Source organism: Poecilia reticulata, chromosome 7, assembly GCF_904066995.2.
Source record: "Poecilia reticulata chromosome 7, P_reticulata-male-v2, whole genome shotgun sequence".
NCBI lineage: Eukaryota > Metazoa > Chordata > Actinopteri > Cyprinodontiformes > Poeciliidae > Poecilia > Poecilia reticulata.
The window spans coordinates 28,098,214-28,123,269 of record NC_088836.1 but is presented as its reverse complement, the minus strand read 5'-3'; the positions used below and the strand labels follow the sequence as shown (position 1 = coordinate 28,123,269).

The 25,056-nt window shown below is 37.1% G+C and overlaps 1 protein-coding gene and 1 long non-coding RNA gene across 7 annotated transcripts; one reads left to right on the top strand and one right to left on the bottom strand.

Annotated features, from left to right (window-relative positions):
- The first annotated feature begins 770 nt into the window (after positions 1-770).
- On the top strand, positions 771-8,868 carry LOC108166444 (membrane cofactor protein-like). The gene is made up of 9 exons (XM_017305856.2): positions 771-882; positions 1,605-1,701; positions 1,788-1,976; positions 2,755-2,854; positions 2,935-3,008; positions 3,096-3,275; positions 5,144-5,323; positions 5,861-5,902; positions 7,191-8,868. The coding sequence occupies exons 2-9, from the start codon at positions 1,644-1,646 to the stop codon at positions 7,229-7,231; spliced, it is 864 nt and encodes a 287-aa protein (XP_017161345.1). The 5' UTR covers positions 771-882; positions 1,605-1,643; the 3' UTR covers positions 7,232-8,868.
- A 3,528-nt stretch (positions 8,869-12,396) lies between these two features.
- Positions 12,397-24,707, bottom strand: LOC103467807 (uncharacterized). 6 transcript variants are annotated; one of them, XR_001776768.2, is made up of 6 exons: positions 24,367-24,707; positions 23,229-23,332; positions 17,600-21,133; positions 15,397-15,472; positions 15,026-15,147; positions 12,397-13,263 (listed from the first exon to the last, which is right to left on the bottom strand). It is a non-coding gene; the product is annotated as an uncharacterized LOC103467807 (long non-coding RNA). The 6 variants fall into 6 exon arrangements; XR_014088283.1 differs by having other exon boundaries at positions 15,397-21,133; XR_014088284.1 differs by having other exon boundaries at positions 15,026-15,144; positions 15,397-21,133.
- Between the last annotated feature and the right edge of the window lie 349 nt (positions 24,708-25,056).

The window sequence follows — 25,056 nt, the reverse complement described above, 5'->3', positions numbered from 1 at the left end:
TCTTTGACATAAGTAGAACCTGAATTCAAACTCACAACCTTCTGATTACAAGGCACTTCCAACTGAATCACAGCTCCACCAGTAAGTCAACAGTCATCTTTTGATATAGTATTTGTTTGTTGGTGTTGCAGGAACCTCTATGACCATTACACTCCATGATTCGATAGGGCGCTGTAATAAGAATATGGACTTAAAGGCCGTACCTTAAAACCACACTCCATTGTCAGTTATACTATGTACAGAAAGGAAGGGTCTCCATCTCACATAGTTCTCTGAGTTTAGGGGATGAATAAACAAGTTGCCTTGAATTGATTTATCTGTCTAATAAATGAAATAACAGTTTATTTTTACAGGATTCATTAAAAAATGATGGGAATCATGATGCTGGAAGAAGCAAAGGAGAAGAAACAGTCATTTCACATCTCAGATTTTGATATACAAGGTAAAATATTCCATCATTATTTATCACACCAAAACATGACACAGATAAAATGCAGTGTGGATCTCTGCAGTACGAAAGTGTAGAAACATAAAATATTAGTTTGACAAATATGAAATTAAAGCTGAATCTTACTTATTTCTTACAAGGAAATGACTTGATCTGACTATATTCCGAAATAGGCTTGTACTATTGCATTTGTTTTAACCTTTAAAGCAAATGCAAAAGACAGTGGTAGACGTTTTGTGAAATTGAATGTAGATTTTATTTTATTTTTTGTCTACGGCTCGTTTTTTAATGAGCCATAAAAGTCTCAGACTCATCCTGTCTTACATAGTCTTCTACTGTAGGTGGCGATATGCACACAAAGCTGGTAATGTACGGTAATCTCCCACACAAACAAAGAAGACGCTGAGAATACAAGTGGTCAGAAGAAAGCTAAGGTACTGTTTTCTCATCTAACAGAACCCCTTTTGTTATTCGTTGAACTAAACTTGTTGAAAATATAAACGTTGTTTGTTGTAAACGTCGGCACAGTCTAATATTTGAGATGAACACATGTAGCTGGTTAACATGAGGGTTACGCCTTGTGCTTTGGCAAAGGGAGAAACAATCGTGTTGAAAAAGTGACCGTCCTATTTGATTCTGAATTTTAATGATTAAATACTGTCACTGAATGATGAACCGCTGTGTGGGGAGGAAGATGGAGATGAAATTTAAAGAAGAGCTACTGACATTTCTGACAAAAAAAGAAAGTACAGTATATATACAGGTATATTTACATATAAAACTGTATATATATATATATATATATATATATATATGGACTTAAAGGCTATAAATATTAGTTTGACAAATATGAAATTAAAGCTGACTCTTATTGATTTCTTACAAGGAAATGACTTGATCTGATTATATTCAGAAATAGGCTTGCACTATACATTTCTGACAAAAAAGGAAGTATATATATATATATATATATATATATATATAGCTGCAGTTGTTTTTTAGGTGTTGACCGAAAGAACAACAAAGAGAACTTAAAGACTACATTCCTTTTGAATTAATATTTTATAGAGACAAACCTTTTCCTGATGATTCATTCCATCTCACCATCCAAGTTAACAATTAATGTACCTTCTATATTTGCATTCTTCTTTTCCAGAAAGGTTTCTTTGTCATTGGATTACTGTGGAACCTGATCATGAGTGTTTCTGCACTCTTCCTGCTTAGCAGCCTTTGCCTTGTCATCACTGCTCAGGGTGTGTTTGTATTCACATTGAGAATAGGAGACCTCGTTCCTCTATGTAGGTTTTAATCATCCATTGTTTTATTTATTTTATTATAGGGAAGCAGTGCTCCAAACCTGTCGGACGGCAGAACATGCAGCTAAAGGCTGAGTACATCCTTAAAGAGACATTTGAGGATGGGTCCACTGTGGCCTTCGCCTGTGATGTTGGCTACACACCTGCAGAAGGTTCTGGAGTCATCACGTGTACTGCGGGGATTTGGAGTCCTGTTCAGCTGATTTGCCAGAGTGAATATGCTTACTTAGCTACTTAGCTACATCCTTGATGTACTTTCAGTTGCATTCTTTGGAATATGGCTCATTGCCCAGGGTGCTACTGTGTGAGGGAGCATCACAAGTACTCAAAATCTCCCCAGTGTAAGGATAGCAAGGGGTTGTGTGCATACACTCCTTGTTAGTGATGCTGAAGTTGGTAATTTATGCAAAATGTTTGTTTTGGTGGTTATTTAAAGGACTGTTTTGTGTTTTGTTTTTGTTTGTTTGTTTTGAAGAAGAACAAGATCATCTTTAATTCAGAATCTAATTAATCTAAAATTGTCAAGTTTACACAGGATTATTTTACAGTGGGTTCATCTGCATTCTTGAAAAGTATGAAGAAAAAGAAAATTGAGTGTAGAACAAATGTTTGATTTTCTAGACTGTTTTCCCCTATTTCCTTATATTCTTTAAGACAACAGTCTAGTACAGTCTGGTTTTACATTGATTGTTAATAAATCAACAGCTTTACATTTAATATTCCACATCACACTATGAATTTAAATTCTGTATTTAGTTTTTTTTTTTATTTACAGACCAAATGTACATTTGTTGAAAAGGGCTATTTTATTTAATGTTTGGTCTCTAGATAATTTCAGTTTTAATTTCAACTGTATGCGTAACAGATGACAGACATATACTACTAAAGTGCAACATCTTTTAATAATCGGATAATTAGTGACTAAGATATTCATATATTGTCTTGTAGTTCATAAAAGACAAATGTAATGCTTGTGTCTTTCTATTCCAGGGATGAACTGTGGATCTATTGGTGACGTGCCTAATGGACAGGTTTCCTACCCTCAAGGAACGCAGTTTGGGGATAAAGCGTTGATCACTTGTAACACAGGGTTAGTAGAAAAAAAATTGCTTGTGTTCAGAGTTGAATGAAATGTTCATCTTAATCTATTGTTTTTTTTTTTTTAATTAGTTACAAATTAGTTGGTAAAAGTGAAATCGCATGTGGAAACCAAGGATGGTTGGACAGGTTGCCTACATGTGAAGGTTGGTGACATTCGTTCTTACTGATCTTATTCGAAATGTAAGTTGTGTTTTTTTTTTTTTTTGTCTAATAGGAAATTTGTTTTCTAGTTGCTAAATGTCTTCAGCCAAGTGGTATTGCAAACGGTATGTTCAGTCCACGAAAGGAAGATTATGCATACAGAGAAGTTGTCGAGTATTTCTGCAACAAAGATTACACACTCAATGGATCCAAACAAATTACCTGTGAGGAAAATGAGAAGTTCAAACCTTCTCCTCCATCATGCATCTGTAAGTATTTTAATCTTGTCATCTAAACTTTCATCATGATTAAAAATTAGAGTTATGCACTTGAAATTCTGTTTGTTACGTGTAAAGACAAAAAAAAATTTTCTCACACTATGATGTTAAATCTGACTGAAACAGTCCTGATTTAGGGGAGTTATGATTACCAAATTATTTATTATTTATCATTATTCATTTTTGTTAAATATTAAAATACTTTTTTTTTCTTTTTACTTTATTAAAATTCATATACATGCTGTGTTTAGTATTTAGATTTTTGTTTTTTAGCTATATGGTGAAACATTTTGGGTATTTTTCTACAAGTTTTTCACAACAGTTTGCTTCAATTTGGGCCCATCTTTCCTCAAAAACTGGTTTAATTGGGCCAGGTTTGTAATCAATCTTGCTTTCATACTTTTTTAGACCAATTTTCTGTTGGTCCACATTGTGATGGTCAAATGGTCCAAATTTTTGACAGTATTTTTGCCCCTATTTCCTTAACTATTTTGGTTCACAAGGTAAAAAATTGGAAGACTCGTTTGTGACCAAGATTTAACTTTTTGGCTGATGTCTTGAAAAGTGGCATCAATATTTCATAATGTGCTTCATTCTGCGCCAGTCCCTCCTGCAACAAAACACACATAAGTGATACTGTCACCTCTACACTCCACAGTTGGGTTAATGTTGTTAGAGTTGAAAACTTCCCCCATTGTCATCATGGTCAAAGACGGGGAGTTTAATTTGGGAGTAATCTCTCCCAAATGAAAGTGTTGTTCTCTGAGTGCAATTACAAACTGTAATCTTGCTCTGTATGTTGCCTTTGGAGTTCTGGCTTCTTTCTCTCTGTAAGGTCTTTAGCGCTTGTTCTGGGATTGATTTCTTTTTGCACAAAAACATGTTCATCTCAGGATCACAGAACCCATTTCCTTCCCTAGTGGTATAATGGCTGGACATTTCCCAAGTATTTTTGCTCCATTTAATTCTTTGAACCAATGGCAGCTTTGGGCATCTGGAAGTTGGATGCCCAGATGGACCCTTAAAGGACATTTAACCCTTAAATGTCCTTTAAGGGTTAAATGTCGTCATTTAACCTGACTGACCTAGACCAAGGAAAGTTTAGTCTAATTTAATGTGAGATAATAAAAGTTACATGTTTCTTAAAGCATATTCAGTTGTATCTCTCAGTACTGTACAAATGTTTCTGGCAAATATGCAAAATTCACCGAAATAATTGATGCTTTCGAAAACCGAAGTGTTAAAAACAACAAACAAAAGAAAATTCTAAATAAAACTGACATTTGGTATGGCCACCCTTTGCTTTTAAAGGGACACTTACACACAGATTCGGAAAGAACTTGGCTAATATACTGTAAAAATCTTGTTGAGCCAACCCACAGATTGTCTGTGAATATAGTCCTCTTCAAATCATTTTCTCTCTTCATGGTATCCCAAACCGACTCAGTGATGTTGAAATCAAGACACTTTAATGCCATACTGTTTTCTTTGACCTGAAGGTAGTCGTTAATGTCATTGGCAGTATGTTTGGAGTTGTTGCCATGGAGTATTTCAGTGTGAAAAAAGTTAAATCACAATATGATCTTAAAGAAAACAATACATTTATGACAGCTCTGTACATGTCAAAATGGATAATCATGTTTGCTAGAATTGGTGCGTAAATACACCTATACAATGATGCTGGTAGTAACACCATATACTGATTTGGATTTTTAAAATTTTTTTTTGCATTTAGTAAAATCTTTAAAAATTAACAATTATTTATATTGGAAGAATTATTTGGGACATTTTTTTCATTCCTGACAAAACTATTGCACAGTTGTGTATGTTAGTGTAACATTTGACATTTTTCATTTCAGGGGTTGAGTGCAAGGATCCTGTGATTCCAAATGCAGAACATATTGACGGTTCTCGGCCTCCACATAGGCACAAGGCTACTGTGATATACAACTGCAAACATGGGTACAGAATGATCGGACAAGCTACCCTGACCTGCAACATAAGTAGCCAGTGGTATCCCAGAATTCCAGAATGCATCAGTAAGTCATCAGTAACAATTATCTCCATTGATTAGGTAACTGAATAATCAGTGATCTCTTCATAGCTCTAAATAAAATGGTTATGGAGTACATGTAACATTAGACTTTAAATCTCACTTCTTCCATAATTATCATCTATTTTTCCTATTATTCCACTTATCTGAAAACATAGAAACTACAGAATGGCCATCTTTCATACATATACAGATTTATAAGCAATAAACTTTTACTGTTTTATAGTTTTTCTTTTATTGTTTGGTGATCTTGAGAGCTTTGAAAGGTGCCTCCAAATAAAATGTATTATTATTATTTTTTATATTTCTATATATATAGTAATCTTGTGTACACAATGTTGGAGCAGCATATTGACTTGTAAATTTCTTAGTTCTTGTCAAATATTGTATATATTTTTACAAATTTAACTTTTTTCAAGGCTTCTTGTAATGAGAGAACCACTGTGTGAAAATAATCCCATTATCCAATCCCATCATTTCATTTTTATTTATTTATTATATATATATATATTTTTTTTTACAGGCAATGGAAATGTCGTTGTGGGAGGATTACTTGGTGGACTTGGTGAGTGTCAATTTCATCTACAATGATTATTATTAATTTGCTAAGTAAATACCTGCATTTCTATTCTGTATTCAAACTAACAATCTCTATCTACTTTTAATCAGCTAGACGTAAAAACTAAACTTTTTTAATAAGACTGCTGTGCAGAAATTATGAATTTTAAAACATATTTCATAATCAGCCATTTCAGACTATTCAGTAAAGTGATGAGAAAGACACGCCTCTGTTTAAGCTGCCGTAGCCTTTCACAAGTCTGCTTATCAGGTTTTCCACATTAAGAAAACCACAACACTAAGGTTTCCTTTCATATGCATGAGTGCGATCAGGCTTTTGCCACAATAAGTTTGAATGTTTTAAGATAGTTATAGACAACGTTTCTATGTTTGTGTTTGGAGGAAGTCTTTTGTTTCCTGTTTGGTCATAGATGTTAGATATTGATGACTAACTAGACTGTGAAGAAGAGCTTCTTCTAAACTCGCCAACAATTTCTTAGTATCTAACGAATGAGAATAAAGCTGTGACTTTAAATGCTCACGTTATGTGCTATAAAAAACATGTTCATTAAATTTTTTTTTACACAGAATCATTCTTCTCTGTTCTGCCTATTTACAGCTCCAGGCATAATGAGCTGCTTGAAGCATGTTGTCACTCTGAATACAAATAAGTTGCTTCCATCCATTTCCCCCCAACTCAATATTTACACTCACACGTGAAAATGGCTGCAAACGGATGAGCAATTATACAACAGTACTTTGAAAAGCAGAAGAAGAGCCTCCTCCACTTGCTACATTCTTGCAGCAAGAATGTAGCAAGTTGTTTCTGAGTGGCAAGTCAACAACAAAACACTTGTCCTTTCCAACAGCCATTTTACAGCTCACCTAATGTGCTTGTGCTCCGCTTGGGTTGCTAGGTAACGGCCCGCTGCCCATCAATTGTGACTCAACAATCTGGAGGTTTTTGAAACGACTCATTTTTTCCAGACACCAAAACTCATCAACTTTGTTCATTTTGGGGGTTTTTTGTGGAGCTGCTTTTAGAAACAGTTGAGACCCAAATGAAAGTATAAAATATACAAAATGCGAGTTTTGCATAAAAGATCCCCTGTAAAATGAATCTTAAAATATAAGTAGATCTAGATGCATTTATAAAAGTTGTTGACTGCTTGATGGGTTTTTTTCCCCTCTTCCTCATTATTCTTGTTGAAAATGGCTGTTTTACAGTTTTACATTGCCCTACTAGTTGTTTAAAAGTTGTTTAAAGAGTCTTGTTTGTTTTTCTCTTTTCACAGTAAGCATCACAGTCATGTTGGTTCAAAATTACTGGATGTAAGCGCATCATCTCGAGAAGGGGTCTGTCCTCTGACTACCTCCCCTTCATGTGCTGTGCGGTCTTTGTCATTTCTTGGGAACTTGCTTCAAAGCGGCATCCTGAGACAGAAGTAGATTCAGCTTTGTCCCCGTTTCATTCATTCTAGATATAATCAGTTCAGTATCACGCTTGGCCTTTGTACTCAGATTCACAAGTTGTCCTAAGTATGTGCAATTAAGATGGTTGAAAATCTTTTTTTATATATGCAAACTGCTATTCTAAGATTTTACTTCATGTATTATTTTACACTGCAGCTTTACAAAGTAACTTTGCTGCTCAGAAAGTTTCATTTGTTAAAGAAATATTTTCATTAATATGAAACGAATCATGTCATGAACGAGTTTTGTGTTTCTAATAGCTGATCAACCTGTCAGTCCTAAAGGTCCAGAATGAATTGCTGAACAATCCATAGTGCCTGAACAAATACCATACTTGATATGCCTGAATGAAAAGATGTTAAGTATTGTTTTTTTTTATCTATGTCCTTGATGTTACCTTATTTCTTAGCCAATCTTAGTGTTATACTACTGGATAAAAATACATATGTCAAATTAATTCAGGTTTTATTTATTTCTGCACTTTTATAATGGGACAGTATTATTTAAAACAGACTTTTTTGAACTTTATGTCATTCTATAATGTTATTCCCTCATCAAAAATATACCTGGAGTGTTGCTTTTATTCTTTCATGCAAGTTTAAGAAACGTGTTGATATCTCGTGGCATTAAGCTGCAAAGTCAAATTTATTTTAAGTCATGTCACATAAATTTTTACCAGAACTGAAGGTAACAGAGTTCCTTGACTGTGATATAAAATGGCATTGGTTACCTGAAAAATACACAATACCACCCCTTTAAAAATACTCTATATCAAGGAGTTGGAGTAATATCTCAAGGATTTAATCACTGGAATTAACCTGGATCAAACAGGGATGTTTGAAAACCACTCTAAGTATTGCACTGGTTCTGCCTTTTATTTATGACATATATTATAATTTTTTTTTTTCTGTATTTTGAGCAGACAAATAAAGCATGCATTGCTCTTTCCTATTTAAGGAAATGTATTAAATAAGAAAGAAACCCAGTTGTACTTATTGCCATCCATCCATCCATTTTCTTGCACCCTTTTTCCCTCAGTGGGGTCGGGAGGGGTGCTGGTGCCCATCCTCCAGCCAACGTTTCGGGCGAGAGGCGGGGTACACCCTGGACAGGTCGCCAGTCTGTCGCAGGGCAACACAGAGACACACAGGACACACAACCATGCACACACACACACACACTCACACCTAGGGGCAATTTGGAGAGGCCAATTAACCTGACAGTCATGTTTTTGGACTGTGGGAGGAAACCGGAGTACCCGGAGAAAACCCACGCATGCACAGGGAGAACATGCAAACTCCATGCAGAAATACCCCAGGCCGGGAATCGAACCCAGAACCTTCTTGCTGCAAGGCAACAGCTCTACCAACTGCGCCACTGTGCAGCCCTGTACTTATTGCTTGTATTGTATATATTGACTGGAGCTTGTTCACACCTTACTTGTTATGAATTTCTCTGTTTGGAAAGTAATCAAAGCAATAAATCTGTTTACATACTTCATTCATGAGTGCAGTTGTTACATCTTTGGTGGTTTATTGTGTATTTAATTCAGAGATGTTAGGAGAACACTCATACAGTATGGGGAGAATGTAAAATTAAAACTCCGTAAAATAGCTCAATTTAAAATCATATTATTATAATCTAATTAGATATCAATGCAATTTTATGATAAGTTTCATATTCAGTAATCTGCTTTGTTTTAACATGGGAATGTTTATAGTGCTGTGAAATCTATTTGTCCTTGAAATATATAGTTCTGATATGTTTTGATACATTTTTTCAGTATTTCAGATCATCAAAAAATATTTTGTCAAAGATAACCCGGGTAAATACAGAAAGGACCTTGGAAATGTTAGTTGTATTTAGAAAGGGGAAAAAGCAATTATACAAATATGGAATCAGACAATTGGCAGATGAGTGGGTTAGAAGTTACCTAAATTACACAAAAGTTTGTAGAAGTTATCAGTTGTGGAGTACCTCAAGGATTGGTTCTTATACCTATACTTTTTCTTATGTATATTAGCGTTATCACCATGGTTTCTAAATGTCTTAAGTGCATCTTATTCACGGATTAGACATCTTTTTTATTCACTAGAAAATATTTAAAAACTGCAATAAGTAATTGGAAATTAATTTACAAATATTTAGAAAATGGTTTGATAGAAACTTAAGTACTTGTAAAACAAACCTTAGGATAGTTTGTATTAGTACAAAAAGTAGGGCTTACCTGTAAATGTCACAAAGGCTAGACCTTATGTTCCACCAGATTTTGGGAGTTTTTGTTCAACAACTCCATTAAATCCTCTCTATATCTAACCTTCCAAGTTGATTAAATATTCTTGTGATTTACTATTTTCTTACCCATAAATGTATTGTTTTCATTTGATTATTGTCTCAGATCCTTTCCTCTCAGCAGAATTAGACTTGCTTGGACTGCTCAAAGAGAGCTCAGACTGGTGGCACCTGGAAGTTCTTCCATTATTTTTTAAATACAGCAACTGTCCTAAAGCTCAACACAGATGATGCCAACATGAGAGACTCAACAGACAATGATGGAGGGTTTCATGTTTCAGTGATGTTGGCTACAAACCTTCAATTGGGTCTAGAAGTCATGTTAGGCTTTTATTTTTTGCAAGAATAAAATGAACCAACAATTTTACATAGAGTACAAATTTATATTTTTGTCATGTTACAAAATTGTAAATTGCATGTGAGAGACAAACTGTAAAAAAACAAAATCTAACAAATTAGCTACCTCTTTTACCATTTACAGCTAACATTAGGCAGTATTGTACAGTTCTTCTGAACTAACAGTTTCTACTGCTGAAATGGGATTTATGAGTGTGGTTACATTGACCATTCATCTGTACAGCAGTGTTTCAAGAACAAGTAAACAAGCTTAGAACAAAGGTAGCTTTACAAATATAAACAGAGCAATGTTGTGAGGCCCGTCTCCCTCTGTGAACTTTAACCCACTTTAACTACTTTTGAAGATCATTTTAAACAGCGAGTGCCACAATCTTAAATATATATTATGCCTTTAGACTACTAAACCTCCCTAGTCATAAATTTTCATTGCTGTTGTAGTTTGTATATAATTTAATCTTTGGTAGTAAAAATTGTTTGCTTCTTCGCTCAGGTAATTATTTGTGAATATATAAATATTTACTTACATTCTTAGCTGTTAATTGATTTTCGTAAAACATTTAATATGAGTAACCGGCATCAGCTTAATACTGAGTACAAATATGCATGCCCTGCTTAAAATATGTACTATCATCACTTTTTCAATAAGAATTGAATTAAATAAGCATTTATTTGGCAGTTGGTGAAATTCTGAAAATACCAGAGATTAAAACATGCCATTCAAATGATACATCAAGTTGCAAAGCACCATATCAAATCCAGTGGTGGAGAAAGTACTCAAAAAATTTACTTAAGTAAAAGTACAAATACACAGTCAAAAATGTACTTAAGTAAAAGTCAAAGTACCACATTAACATTTTACTTAAGTAAAAGTAAAAAAGTCCTGGCTTTTAAAAATACTTAAGTATTAAAAGTAAAAGTACTCGCTGAATGCATTACCTAATCGCTAATATCATTAAGTGTGCCGATCGTATTTAATTTTAATACATCAGAAATGTGCCATTTTAATTAACACTACCACAGATTAAACATGTTCTTATTGTGTTTATTCTCTGTAACAGTTTAGACTTAGATATGTGATTCTATGAATCATAATTTCAGGAATGGAAACATTTTGTCTCCTGTCCTAACATAGCATGAACTTCATTAGTCACATTTATTTAGAAAGAAATCTAACTGAAAGGGGATGTAAAGAAGGTGCGGGCGGGGTGGAGGACATGCAACCAAGGAGCCATGCAGCAGAGTTGTAGTCAAGACCACCGAACCCGAGACCAAGACCAGCGCCCCGCGCTAAATGACACAATAACATTAAGTTTACCTATCAAAATTGGTTTTCAGATAGATCTGAAAGATCCACATTCCCATAAAAACACCTAGATATTAAATACTTAGAGCTGAAATATATTTAACCAGTATCAATTAAAACTCACTTCATTCTGTTTTGCTTTCATCGCTGTGCTACAATCCGCAGATGTCTCCTGCTATTCCTAGAAAAATAAGCCCTGGGCGGTTTCCCATATTGCATATGTCAGAAACCACAACTGAAACATCGCAATTAACGGTAAATAACTTTCAACTATGAACACTGTCCAACGGCGCAACAAGTAACTAAGCAGAATGAGCATCGTGACTGTTTTCATCCTCCCTCCCACTGCGATGTTTACCACCATGACAGGAGACGAAATCAATCAATGAGCAATGAGCATACTCTGTGTTCATACTTCAACTTATATATATATATATATATATATATATATATATATATATATATATATATATATATATATATATATATATATATATAGCTACCGCAGTGTACACAAGAACAAAGAACGGCTCTCAGTGAGGCTTCAGTCCTTAGGACTTAGTAAAGATCTGTCCAGAAGAATCGGATCGTTCCTGAATGTCATATCACTATATTGCAGACTTTGGTCACAGCGTTGTCCCATATATGCGACACCTCAGTCAACACCTCCACACAATAATTCAGCGCATGAGTGACAACTTTTTTTCATCAGATGCAACATGTGTCTCAGTACAGCTAGCTTTGCTAGCACAGATCTTACCTATCTTTAAGCTTTCCTTCCAAGTGACGCTAAAAGTTGGACGAAGTCCCCACCGTCTGTGAAAGCGAAGCGCTGCTGATTTTACATGTCGCCATATCAATTTATGCAGCGCTATTATGTTATAGACAAACATCTCCTCCCGCTCAGAGGAAACCACTGCGCATGTCTGGAGCTCCGCGTGCGAGTAAAGGTGGAGCCGATGGGTGACAACAGACACTAAGTCACGTTATTGCTCAGATTTTACAGCGCCACCTTAAGACCCTGAACTTCACATTTTAACGGAAAAAAAAAACACAATGCGACTTGGATGTAACGAGTAACGCGACAGTTTTGTAGAAATGTAGTGAAGTAGAAAGTACAGATACTTACTGTAAAATGTAGTGGAGTAAAAGTAGAAAGTCCCCATTATTAAATCTACTTAAGTAAAGTACAGATACACGAAAACTGTACTTAAGTACAGTAACGAAGTACTTGTACTTCGTTACTTCCCACCACTGATCAAATCTATATCTATAGCTAGACTTGATGTGGGGTTTGCTAAGCTTGATGGACATTTGATGCCCCAATATCATACTGCCACCTTGTGGATAAAAAGAGGAATAGCTTCAAATATAAAAAATTTAGGTGACACGACAGTTTATTTCATACTTGTTAAAATCTAACATAACCCCTTTCCAAGTGCACATCAATGTAGCTTTTCTTATTTTATAGCCTTAATGTCAAGTTTCACTCCACCCAATCCAAGAAAGGCCACAATGCAGCAGAGTTTCCTCCTCAAGGTATGACGAGATCTGTCCTTCATTGTAACCGATTTCAAATGGTGCTAGAAAGAGAAACGGACTCTGAACACCAAAAGAAATCAGTCAACCTTGGAGAGAGGACAAAGGGACTTGAAAAGTGGAAAACATCTTGGTAGACATGATTTGCATCTCAGAGACTTGACGATCTTTAAGGAGTGAGCCTCAGAGAGTTGTGTGTGTTTCTTTACATCGTCATATCTATGGTGACGGGCTCGTTGTTGCTCCTGCCTTCTGCCAGTGGAATGAAACACTTCCCACCCAAAGAACACTGATTTCAAATGGTGCTAGACAGATGACAATACTCTAAGCCACCATCTGAAACCAGCTTCCAAAGGGGGCACCTCTGGTAAAATCCATCATCAGAGTGGAATATTCAGTGGAATCTGGAAAAAAAAAATATAAAAAGTGTTAATTTAAACAGGAATTAAATAAACAATAAGCGATTTCTTTTACATTCTTTATCAGATTGGAAAAATACCCACGGCATAAAATTGGGGCATGGTTTTGTATGCAGCCCATCTGATGCAATGACAGTAGAAGCACCTTTTGCTGCAACTTCAGCTGCAAGTTGTATGTGGTATATATGTAGGTGTGTCTAACAATTTTGCACATCTAAAGGCCAGACATTTTTGTTTATTCTTTCCAAAGTGTCTTAATCTCAGTTGGACTTCTTGGAGATTTTCTTCAAATATCCACTTTCAAGTGTTGCAACATATTTTCATCTGGATTTAGGTCCAGAATTTGGGTCACTCTAACAACGGCATGTATTTTTGATCTACACTATTCTATTGTCGCCTCCCAGGCACAAGTGTCTCTAGCAAGTTTTCCTCCACAGTTCTTCTGTATCAACTATGTACACCATATTTCTCAGTGATAGTTTTATAAGTTTCAAAGAAATAAGAAAACAGCTTGTAGCTGTCTTTTGAATGAACATGTTGAAGTTCAAGAATAATTTTCCAATAACTTGCCTCATCTACTTATACTTATTGTAACTACTACAACATATCTGATAGATACAATAAAAGAAGAGTTGGACAGATATGGATGAATCCTGGAAGCAAATCCACACGTTTTCAAATCTGCAGTAAGTCAAGCTTGCTTAGTCATACATAATGTAATCTTGTTGAGGTGTAGGTGTTGTATACAAATGCATATTTTTGTGGATGAAAACTAAAAGTCATTTATTTCACTCCTTGTCTGCAGATGTGAATTATGCATAAACCAAACACCCACAATACTATGACTCAGAGATGCATGGCATTTACTCACAACAGAGTTATACACAGGTTCTCTGTTTCAGCTGGGATTGCTGACATCAGTAATATTTATAACACTGCACTGTTGGGAGCATTAGAAGTAAGGTCAAAGTTAACAGCAGCTTCATTTGGAGACGTTAGCACCTAAAACAGGGCAGTTCTACACTTTTGTGTTTTACCAAATAAATTAAAGGCACATTAAACAAACAAGATGAGGGTCCAAAGTTAGGTTTTCAGAGTCTGTAAGGGATCACCAGCAGTGATGATTCAGGTGTATTTCATCTATGGGGGTCACTGCATTCCTCTGTTATAGTATCAACCTTAAAGGTTGGGTGACTGGTGAAGCTCATGATTTGGGTCAGCAGCTGTTTTTGATTTCAAAATGGCTCATTGCCCAGGGCATTATTGTGTCAGGGGGCAGTGCGGAAGCTTGAAAAGAAAAAAAAGTTTTCCGTCATGTGCCCCGCGAACATGCTTTCTGCTGTTTATTTACATATCCAGCCAACAGAGTTATGGAAATAAGACGGGGTTTAAACACTGTACGAGAAAATGGAAAAATACGAGGAAAAACATTAGCCTTCTTTTATGGATTCTAAGATTCACATTCTTAAATTTAAAGATTTATTTGACTGTTTTTATGTACTTTGGACAGCATTTGATCACCTAGTTGAAAAGCTAAGTAATGCAGATCAGTAAAACCCGAACTGGCTTTTTGTGCAGTAAACAGAAAACATTTAAAACTGTTTGAAAGAGAAACCCCTTCATTCTATTTGTGAAAAATCTAAAATTAACATGTTGATGTTTTTTTTTAATCATAGATACACCTTTAGCAACAAGACAAGAACAAAAGCCACTGTTAATAATGTAACCAAAGATAGATGGTAGTTACCTTTTCGTTGATTACACGTTAATGAGCAAAACACAGATTCATTCAGGGGTTTGTCCATAGTATCAAGCATGAGCTCCGGGCTGGTTTAAGATTCAGGTTTATGGAGTCTGGTTCATAGTCTGCTAAAAAAATATGAATTAAGGAAAACAGATGAAGTAGATAAAGACATCAAAACCAAATGATTAAGTGGAAAAACACTGTTAAAAAAAAGCACCCGTACACTTCTCAGTCACTCTTTTCCCTCCAACACACCCACACAAGTCATCTGATTTATAATCCAAGCTCCATGGATGTGTGAAGGACCAAACAACAACAGCACATGCACTCTAAATGCTTCCTCTGCGTTGTATACCTCTGGCTTACAGGCTCACCTGCAGACAAACGAGATTAATCCCGTACTCTCTGGCGCTTTGGAAGAATAGAGGATAGTTTGTTCGTCTCCAGCCGCTACAAGAGGAAACGAGAAGGGAAGTAGCAGTCAATTGCTGGCAATGAGAGCCATGACGCAGAAGCAAAGCTACAATGCACAGAGAGGGTGGGGCCAGGACAGGTAGTGGCCAGTTCACTGACTTGTTGCCAAGTACCTCAACTAAGTAGAAAACTAGCCAACCATCTCTAATTTCCTTGTTCTTTACCCCTGAAGTTTTTGCTGTTAATATACAGGTGAACAAGCTATCGAGAAACCAGCTGCTTTTACAAGCAAATAAATGAAGCGAATCCTGTCGCAGCCGAGAACATTCACAACAGCTTCTTTCCCACAGCATTTACGAGCCATTTATCAGGCTTCAGGTGGACAAGGCCGAGCCGTTTGTTTCCGTGAGGGAGTATTAAGATGTTGTATTTGAGTCTGTTTGCATGGTAGCCACAGTGACAGCTCTGATCAGAGGGCCTCCCTGGCCGTAGGTGTCTGATTCCTTTGCCTGGCTCGCTCCACCCTGCCCTGTCAGTTTTCTTTTTCGGGTTGTTTGTTGCTTGTGTGCTACTCGACCTGTTGTGTAATGCTTATAAAAGATTTAAAGGGACAGGAGGCCTTGGGAGAGTGATAAACGACACATTCGCAATGAGACTGCAGAGCACACAAGGGAAATCAGTGGGGATAAATACAGGTACATATTTATGGAGAAACTTTAACAGAGCTGTACATTTTTAAGTTTGCTCTTGGAGATTTACTGCTGTGTTAAAATTCACTGCGGTGAAACACATAGATCAGCAATTAACTGATCAAAACTTGTTTTGCCTAATATAAACTGATTGTGTACAGTGGTACTTTACAGACCTTTAGTAATTCTACAAAGTTCTTTATACATCAATCAGTCATAACATTATAACCCCTGGCCTAACAGTGCGTTGGGTCCATTTTTTGTCACCAAAACATGCCTGGACTTCACAAAGTGTGATTCTTTCTTCAGCAAATGAGACTTACTGCTCCAGCCCATCATACAAATGCTCCATTGGATTAGAGATCTGTGGCATCTGGAGACCAAGTCAAAACCAAGATCTTGTTTGGTATTAGTACACCATTCTCACCCTTGTAGCAAAGAACATTATCCTTCTGAAAGACTACACCAAAGAATACTGTTTCCATGAAACCGCACTCATCCCTAATATAAGATGCTAAAGCTGGTTAAAAATGCCAATCATATGATGACCCAGTCTTTGTTTGAAAATCATAATAATATTTTTTGCAGTAATTGCTCTTTCATGCAGTGGTGAGCGGTAACGTTACTCCAAATATAAATAATTAATGACTTTTCACAGCAGGAAGTGAAATGATTAAACAAGTGATTTTAAGCACATTCTTATATGTTCTTATATTAAAGAAGAACTGTACCAGAGAGAAATTGGAATCTGGAGTGACAAGTCAAAACTTTACAGAAAACAGTGATCAGAACTGAGTCATGAAATTCTGTTTAGTGACAGCTTAGAAATTTTGCTGAGCAATCTAAATAAAGCATCCATATAACATCAACAACCTCCAAGAGTTGCTACATAGAGCATTACAAGGTGAAGCATTAAAACTTTCATAACTCTTTTTATATATTTAGTCTCTTGTCTTCACTGTGAAGCAGTTTCTCAGATATTGAAAGAGGATTTTTTTTCTATGAAAATACAATCAAGCTCTTCCTTCTCTAATATTCTTTTAGCGCTTGTGAAAATCTGGAAATGCCAGGTTATGTTTTCCTTAGGGCTTCACATTGTAAGCACCACAGTTAAGATTCTGTGACAAAATATTTAAACCAAAGGTGCGTAATGGTATAAAGTACGCTTTGCCAATAGCACAGGCAGCGACTGCAATGCAGAACATAAGCAGCAGATGCTCTTTGAACGTCTCGGAAACTCTGCGTATTCTGCATACTGGGGATCAAGCCAGGAAAAACATAAAAAAAAACCCTCTCTCATCTTTGAGCTTTTTCTGAAATTTCTAGCATGAACAGGAAACGCTGTGCTATAACCAGCAGACTTCCTTTACTGACAGTCCAGAGAAGTCTGAATTCAACGGGCTCTTTAGTTTCCTAGAAAGGAACTCATACGTCACTGAGAATTCATGGGAAGGTTCCTGGAAGAGTTACTCACTTGATACGAAATTGTGTTGTTATTCCTCCTCCTCTTACATATGGAATGAAGAGCATCTTCACATGTCTTGAATAATGTAATTTAAGTATATAGGACAAACTTTCATTGCATTTATCATTGACATTTCTTTAGTTTTCTGCATCCAAAATTAATATATGTCGACAATGAACCACAGTGAGATAACCAAGTCATGTATTCACAGAAAAGTGTTCTAGTGAGTGCTTAACCTTACTGTGAGAAAACAATGCGTCCCAGCCAATCAGAGGTTGAATGTCATCTGCCTGTTGTTTTAAGCCAATGAAATGCTGCTGTGCTGCTTGTGAAGCCTGGGAAGCTCCTCCCATCCAATGAGATTGCAGCCTTGGCATGAAGGCTTGTGATGCAGCAGCTTTAGGAAGTCCAGTCCAGTGCATGTACACTGGAGACAAGCCAAAGCTAAGTCACAAAAAAGAACAAGGTTTACAACTTTTCGCTGTTTTGGCCCATCTCAGCACCCCTCTGTGCTTCCTCTCCACCTATGTTTTTCTCTTTCCTTCCCTCCCTCGCTCTCTCTTCCTCTTCTCTGTCTGTTTCTGATCCAGAGCCATGACATTTAGACCTCCTTACCCCCTCCTTTCTCCAGGAGATGGATAGACAGACAGATAGGCACACAGATAAACAGACTGAGAGGGAAAGAGAGAGGTACTAGCCGGTTGCAGCAAAGTCCAGCCCAGAAGCGACTGCGTCACCATCTCTGTCTCTCCTAACTACGCAGAAACAAATGTGTCTCGGGAAGGGTTTCGCCAGATCCCAATGGCTCTGGTGGGTGAAAACAACTCACATGATGAAAGTAAAACCAGATACGGAGTGGTATGTGACAGCAACATACAGCAGCCTCAGCTTCCAAGTCCGGATGCTGATTCTTTCCATCAACTTCAGCAGAGTTAACCAGAAGAGTCCAGAGCTGGTTCTATTTTAATACAGACGCACATGATGCGACATTAACAGCCAGATTTATTATGTAACTTCACTTGAATTGCTGTATGTGTTACCTTACTGCATAGGAGGAGGGTCAGACCGCACCGTCATTGATTATTTTAACCTATTTGCAAAAATATAATCACCCATATTCCTCATATTCCTCGAGGAGAGAGAGGGGAAAAACAGCGCAGTACCTCGATGAATTCTTTGAAAAACATCCCGGACTGAATATTCGTGCTGTTAACCTGTTTGTCGCAACCAGCGCCACCTAACCAACCAATCAAAACAAGCTCTAGTAAGTAACTGTGTCAAATCCTCAGCATCCATGTTGAAACTCAGGCACCAGCTCACAAAAACTACGCAACACACACACATACACACGCACACATACACTCTTAATGCAGAGCACATCAAAACTACCAAGGAAGAAGAAGAAGAGGGCAGAAGCTGAGGCTGTCCGAAAAGCAACGTGCCTCCTCCGGGTGATGACTCTGGGCGTCTGTTATCTCAGCTTCTGTTTCTCTCGACATGAAAAAGTGACGTAGCAACTAATCCGAAATCACTCTCTTGCACTGACTCGGAGTTGCTCTCCCTCGCTCTCCGTATCTCCCCTTCGCTTCCTTTCTGCTCACCACTGAAAAGCACACACACTCCTTTTATTTCCATCTTGTTGCAACAGCAGAACTGCTATTAGATTGCTACGTCTAACTCACGCACACACACACACACGCACTCACGCGCACACACACATATACCCACTGCCAGACAAACACAACAGAGTCTACTCAAATGCGTACGTACGTGCGCGCTCACACCAACGCACACGCAGCTGTGCACACGCGCGCATGATCACACTATTTCTCTTCCTGAGTGTGACGCAGCACTTAATTCTCTGCTTTTTTTTTATGCCACTGTTGTGGCTTACACAAACGCAGCTTCTTGATCAAGCTGAGCCAGAAACATACTTGCTAGCTGTCACACAAGGCAAGTGAGCACGAGCAGACTGCAGTTAAAGGGACCCTACCACCACGAGTCTCTGGCCCCCCACTCTGTGATGTGGCTGAGTCCTCATCTCCCCCCCCATGTCCCTTTCTTAACAGGTCTCTCCCTCTCGGCTGCTCTCCTCTCTGGCACTCTGCTCCCGGCTACAGACGCACTCAGGCTCCTGTGTCTGAGCCGCCTTGATCACCTGACAACCCACTGGTTTTAAAGGCACACCATCACCAGCGTGTTTATCAGTTGCATAAGCGCTCAGATATTGTTTTTAATACCGCCTGATGTGGATCCGACTCAATCTGTACCTGGTTTTCATGTTACTGTCACAGGTACGTCGCTTTCAGCGTTATGCTCAGACAAACTCTTTGTTGATTTTACTTCCATAGGAAAGTACATCACATCACATGAGGCATGCATGTCTGACACTTCCATGATTCGACCAACCACATGGGCTTCCTCTTCAGTGCAACCTACCATAGTTTATCCCTAAAGAAAACGCAGCACAGTTTCACCCAGTACTGTAATAAAAAGAAAAAACTCAATTCCCCTTTAGTTTCAGCTACTTTCAGGCAAGAAAAAAGTTAAACGTTTCTTACATTCTGTGGTACTTTTGTGATAACAATACAAGTGACGATATGAACTATTTATTACTTCTATTTTAGGTAACCGTATCGCTGACACAGCAATTATAACCCAACAAACTCAAATACTGCTTTTGAAAAACATACTAATTTGTAATACGCTTGTAATATGCCTTAGGACATAGGTCATATATTTTTAGTGCATTTAATAATAAATTATTCAAATTTCATTGTTATGTATGAAATTATGAAATTTTTCAACTCTCATTGAACAAACAGTGGAGAAAATAGATAAAGTAACAATCCGGAGAGTTTTTAGAGTTTTAAACACCATTAATAGGAATTTATCACGACAACAATAAATAAAAATTCTTATTATCATAAGACGTCTATCTCGATAAATAATAAATGCTCACCTTTACTTTCTAGTTGCTGAAAGATTAAGTCTTTTGCAGTCTCTATAGGTTTTATTTCAAAATTACCGCACATGTAAATCCATCCTTCTTTTCAGGAACTTTTCCATAAACCCACCTGAACTTTGGATCTCTGCCCATTTTCATACTGATGCTAAGTTTCACATATTTACTAATTATGTGGCTTCTGAATTGGTTGCACTGGGTTTTATTTAATAGTATCAGAGTCAGGGGTATTGAATATAATTAATTATTACAATGGACATATATGTACCACTTTGTGTTGGTTACATAAAATACCAATAAAATACATTTTCTGGCTGTAATGTGACCAGTTGTAAAAAGCTATAGGGTGATGTCTATTTTTGCAACGAACCGTGATGAATAGATGAAGGAAAACTTAACAGATTCATATGGAAAGTGGGAAGTTGTGTTGTCTTTAAACAGGATTGTGTTCCCTTCTTATAAATAGTCTGTGTTGGCAGTGGTTATTTTAAGCATTCAGACTGCGGCTGATGTGATTGCTGCCTTACCTTGATTGGACGATTTGCTTTTTTGCTCCCAACGTAAGTGGGTCAGGGGTGCTGTAGCAGCAGGGGAAAAAAGATACAAGTTAGACAGAGTTAAACTTAGACGCAGGCAATAACTTCAGTATCAACATTTCTTTTTTTGTTCATGGGGGAAAATGTTTTAACTACTTGTTTGCAATCAGCCTGGCATTTAAATAGGAGCAACAAGCTTGATTCAGTCTCTTTTATGGACTTGTGTGCTCCCAGCAACAAAGCTGTGCCTTTTGGGTCTGTCAGTATTTCTGAAACATAAAGTCCTCTTTATGTGCCAAGCTGAAACACAAGCTTTGTCCTAAAAGAAAAACAATGGGTAAATAAACTCGTATCAGAATTATGCTAGTAAAAAATAAATAAAAATGGTTGAATTCCTAAACAGCTGATCATGTTTTATTCTTTGTTTGGATCTGCTGGGAGATGAAGTGAAGAAACTCTGCTTTGGAACCATTTTTAACATAATAAAATGTCTTCTTGTTTTATCTCCTGACAACCAGGTCCAGAAAGCAAAACAAAGAAAGGAGAGCATCTTTAAAAGAATCACCTTTCACCTGGAGCTATAAATGAAACATAAATGGGTCTGAGTGATCAAAGCATGTTTGCCCTGTGCGGACTGAGTATTGATCTGTGGACGGAGGTTTACCTGCCCCTTCCAGGATAAAGATTTCAGCAGTCCAAAAGTGCAGTTCTACGCGAAACAACTAGAATGAAACAACTGAAACACAAACTGTAATGTGTTTTATTGAGCTTTGGTGAGATAGTCTGGATCAAAGTGGCACATAACTGAAGTGGATCCAAATATATCCAAGGTTTCCCCTTTTTTTTCTAGTAAGTTCTACAAAGTGTAGCAGGCATTTGTAATTAACCCACCGAGTCAACACTTCTCCTGTAATTATATTTTTAGTAATCAAGTGCTTTCTGAAGGTATTTGGTTGCACAGCCATTTTATTTTTGGGCTAACAGAGTAAATGGGGCTGAATTCACATACAGGTCTGATTTTTTTTTATTTTATGTGGAACGTTTCAGAGGAAATTCGTATAATTTTATGCTGACTACTTTGTATCGGTCCATCAAATAAAACTCAAAATTCACTGAAGTTTGAGGTTACAAAGTGGCAGAACATGTAAAAAGTTTGCAAGACTTTGATTGTACAAGTACCTGAAAATTAGGTTTTATGTTAAAATATTTTCATTTCAGGAAATTTGGCTTTGTTGATTCAAACCAGGAATAAAAAAGTGCCTTTTGTTTACGCTGACCCACACAGCAACAGATTTTATGATGTATCCACGTGTCGACTCTTCCTGTCTGCTATTTTTGCTTCTCATCCAGCGGACAGAGCGTTAATTTTAGCCATGTCATCTATCAGCTGTTCCTGTTCCACTTCCTAAACCTTAATCCCTGCATTGGAAAGATGCCCAGTCAGCTCTATTGACATCGTATTTGACTATTAAAGGAACAATAAGCACAATTCCAGAAATAAACCATAGGTATTTTTTAATATTGTGGATACAATGCAGTTACTATTTTAGTGTTATTAAAATAAAAAGTGTTTGGATTGCTGAATTAAAATGTTTATTATTGAAATAGAAAAACTAACTTGTACATACAATTTTAAATGCCAAAAATTACTGCTGCACAGTCTTTTTTGCATTTCTAAATAGGTACATTTAGAAATGCCATAATCTTTAATAAGTAATAAAAATATACTAACATAATTAAATATCCATAATAAACTTTTTATAAATTAATATCTAAATATAAATGAATACGTTTATGAATAGAAGTAGTTTTGCAACTACTGTTGTTTATTTGTCCACGGCCACACCCTGCACATGAAAACTGAAACTCATTCAGCTTTGCTGCACTGCTGCTATTTCTCCTGTGTGTTCTCATCTTTCATTTAATGTACAAACTTTTTTTGTAGAGAGAAAAAAAAACGCAGTTGTTGTTATTGCTTCTGAGAACCCCCCCCCCCCCCAAAAAAATAAAAATAAAAAAAATAAATAAATAAAAATAAAAAAGGATTAAAAAATACAGGGTCACATTATTGTTTTATCTCAAAACAGAACAGATTGTTCTGACCTGAAATTAAGTTAAGACTAAAACATTCACTCACCCCCTTTTCCGGTGATTGGTCTCGGTCTACTTTGTAGCTCTGTATCCAACTGACTCATTTCATTAAGTCAGTTTTTGTGTAACTTTCTTGCATCCTGTACAAACCTGCAGAAATGCGCCATCTTGTGTTAAAGAACAGTACTGCTGAGTGGTGGTTTGTTTACATCGGGAGGGAAAAAGAAGTGCGTATGAAACCTCTGGATGGATGGAGCTGAGTCAAGGTGCTGGCGCAGCATCAAGACACACGAACAACTTTAAACTTCTTCTGTTTTACTCTTATAAGTAGAAGCGCATAAACTTTATAAATAAAGCTGATTCTGACTCAGAATCAGCCTTATATATATATATATATATATATATATATATATATATATATATATATATATAAGGACTTAAACGGGAGGGGAGGAGGCGACATAATAGTGGAATCTTATTAGAAAATGCTCACTGCTTTATTCCCTAAATAAGTAAACATTTGTGAAGTCCAGCATATTTATTTCTTCCTCGGTAACTTTTCAACTTGCCATTGTAGTTAACCGCAGCTTCGCATTGAATTGAGGGTCAAATTCCGCAGGAGCAATAAATAAACCCAAATATTTTTGTTTGCAGAGATTACGCAGATCCACATGGATGCACCGTGCTCTCACTCTCGAGGTAAATTGAAGTGCGCAACATCCTCCCGCAGCAGGATGCATCCAGCGCACCTCTCCATCCCACCCAACTCCTCTGACTGCCTACAGGACGTAGGTCCGCACGCAAATCTCATCTTTTCAGTTTTCACGTTTTAGGAAAGCGTACAACTGCAAATGCTGAAAAATGCAGAAAAAAAAAAAAAAAAATTTGAAACTGCGCACATGATCAGTCACGGTCATGCCTAATTTATTATGGGTTTCTACTGATAAATAAAGACGTTTAAAACTGTTTGAAGGGAAATTATAGCGAGGATTGACGAATATATTATGTAAACATGCTGCTGAAAAAAAAAAAAAAAAAAAAAAAAAACTAAGTAGAGCACGTTACCAAACATCATTACAACAGCACCGCCCACCATAGACGCACTCTAGCCTATGTATCCATATAGATAGATGATTCAGTGGAACAGCAAGGCCATAAAACAGAAGGTGAAACGTGTTACTCACTGCGGTCTCGTCATCTTGCTGCTCTGTCACCGCTTGTGCTGTAACCCCACACCAACCTCTCGGCTTGTTATTCAGAACAGAGTGGTCCCCCACTGCCCTCACGAAAACCCCTGCCCATCGACATTTTCACAGCAACACCCGCAGGCCACGCCCTCGCGCACACACCCCCGTCCAACTATTGGATGACGCTGCAGAATGCGTCGACGCGATCACATGCTCGTGACGCATGTTTACAAACAGGCGCAGAGCGGAAGCGAGCCCGAGTCCATGCATCCAGAGGATTCACGTCTACTCTCATCCAGGCAGGTGGTTGAAATCAACGCACTTCATTTGGATTCCCTGCCCCTCTCCAGTGCGCGCTCCCGACGCTGTGGAAGGAAATTCTGTCCGGGATAACTTATTTGGCATGACACTTGTCAGTTAGGGAAATGTTTTTCTTTTCTTCTTTTTTCAGAGAAAGGCTTCAATAAAAGGCGTTAGGTTGTTGTTAGCTCTGCCTGCGCTAATATTTTGGTTAAAGAAAAAGCAATTGCAGGGACTATAGTGTATACTTTTGGGTGGACAGCTCATTAATCACAGTCACAATTTATGAGATTTGTCATTAGAAAATTAGCTGCTAGGGCACAAGCAAAATTAAATCTTAAAAATATTTCTTAAAGTTGTTTTGCAGGATGCCTGAAAGTGAATCAA

Bases quoted from the DNA above. Each gene is read 5' to 3' on its own strand.
- LOC108166444 (XM_017305856.2), top strand. From the start codon at position 1,644: ATGAGTGTTTCTGCACTCTTCCTGCTTAGCAGCCTTTGCCTTGTCATC. The intron at 2,855-2,934 runs GTTAGTAGAAAA...TTTTTTAATTAG, and splicing joins TTGATCACTTGTAACACAGG to TTACAAATTAGTTGGTAAAA. The intron at 5,324-5,860 runs GTAAGTCATCAG...TTTTTTTTACAG, and splicing joins CAGAATTCCAGAATGCATCA to GCAATGGAAATGTCGTTGTG.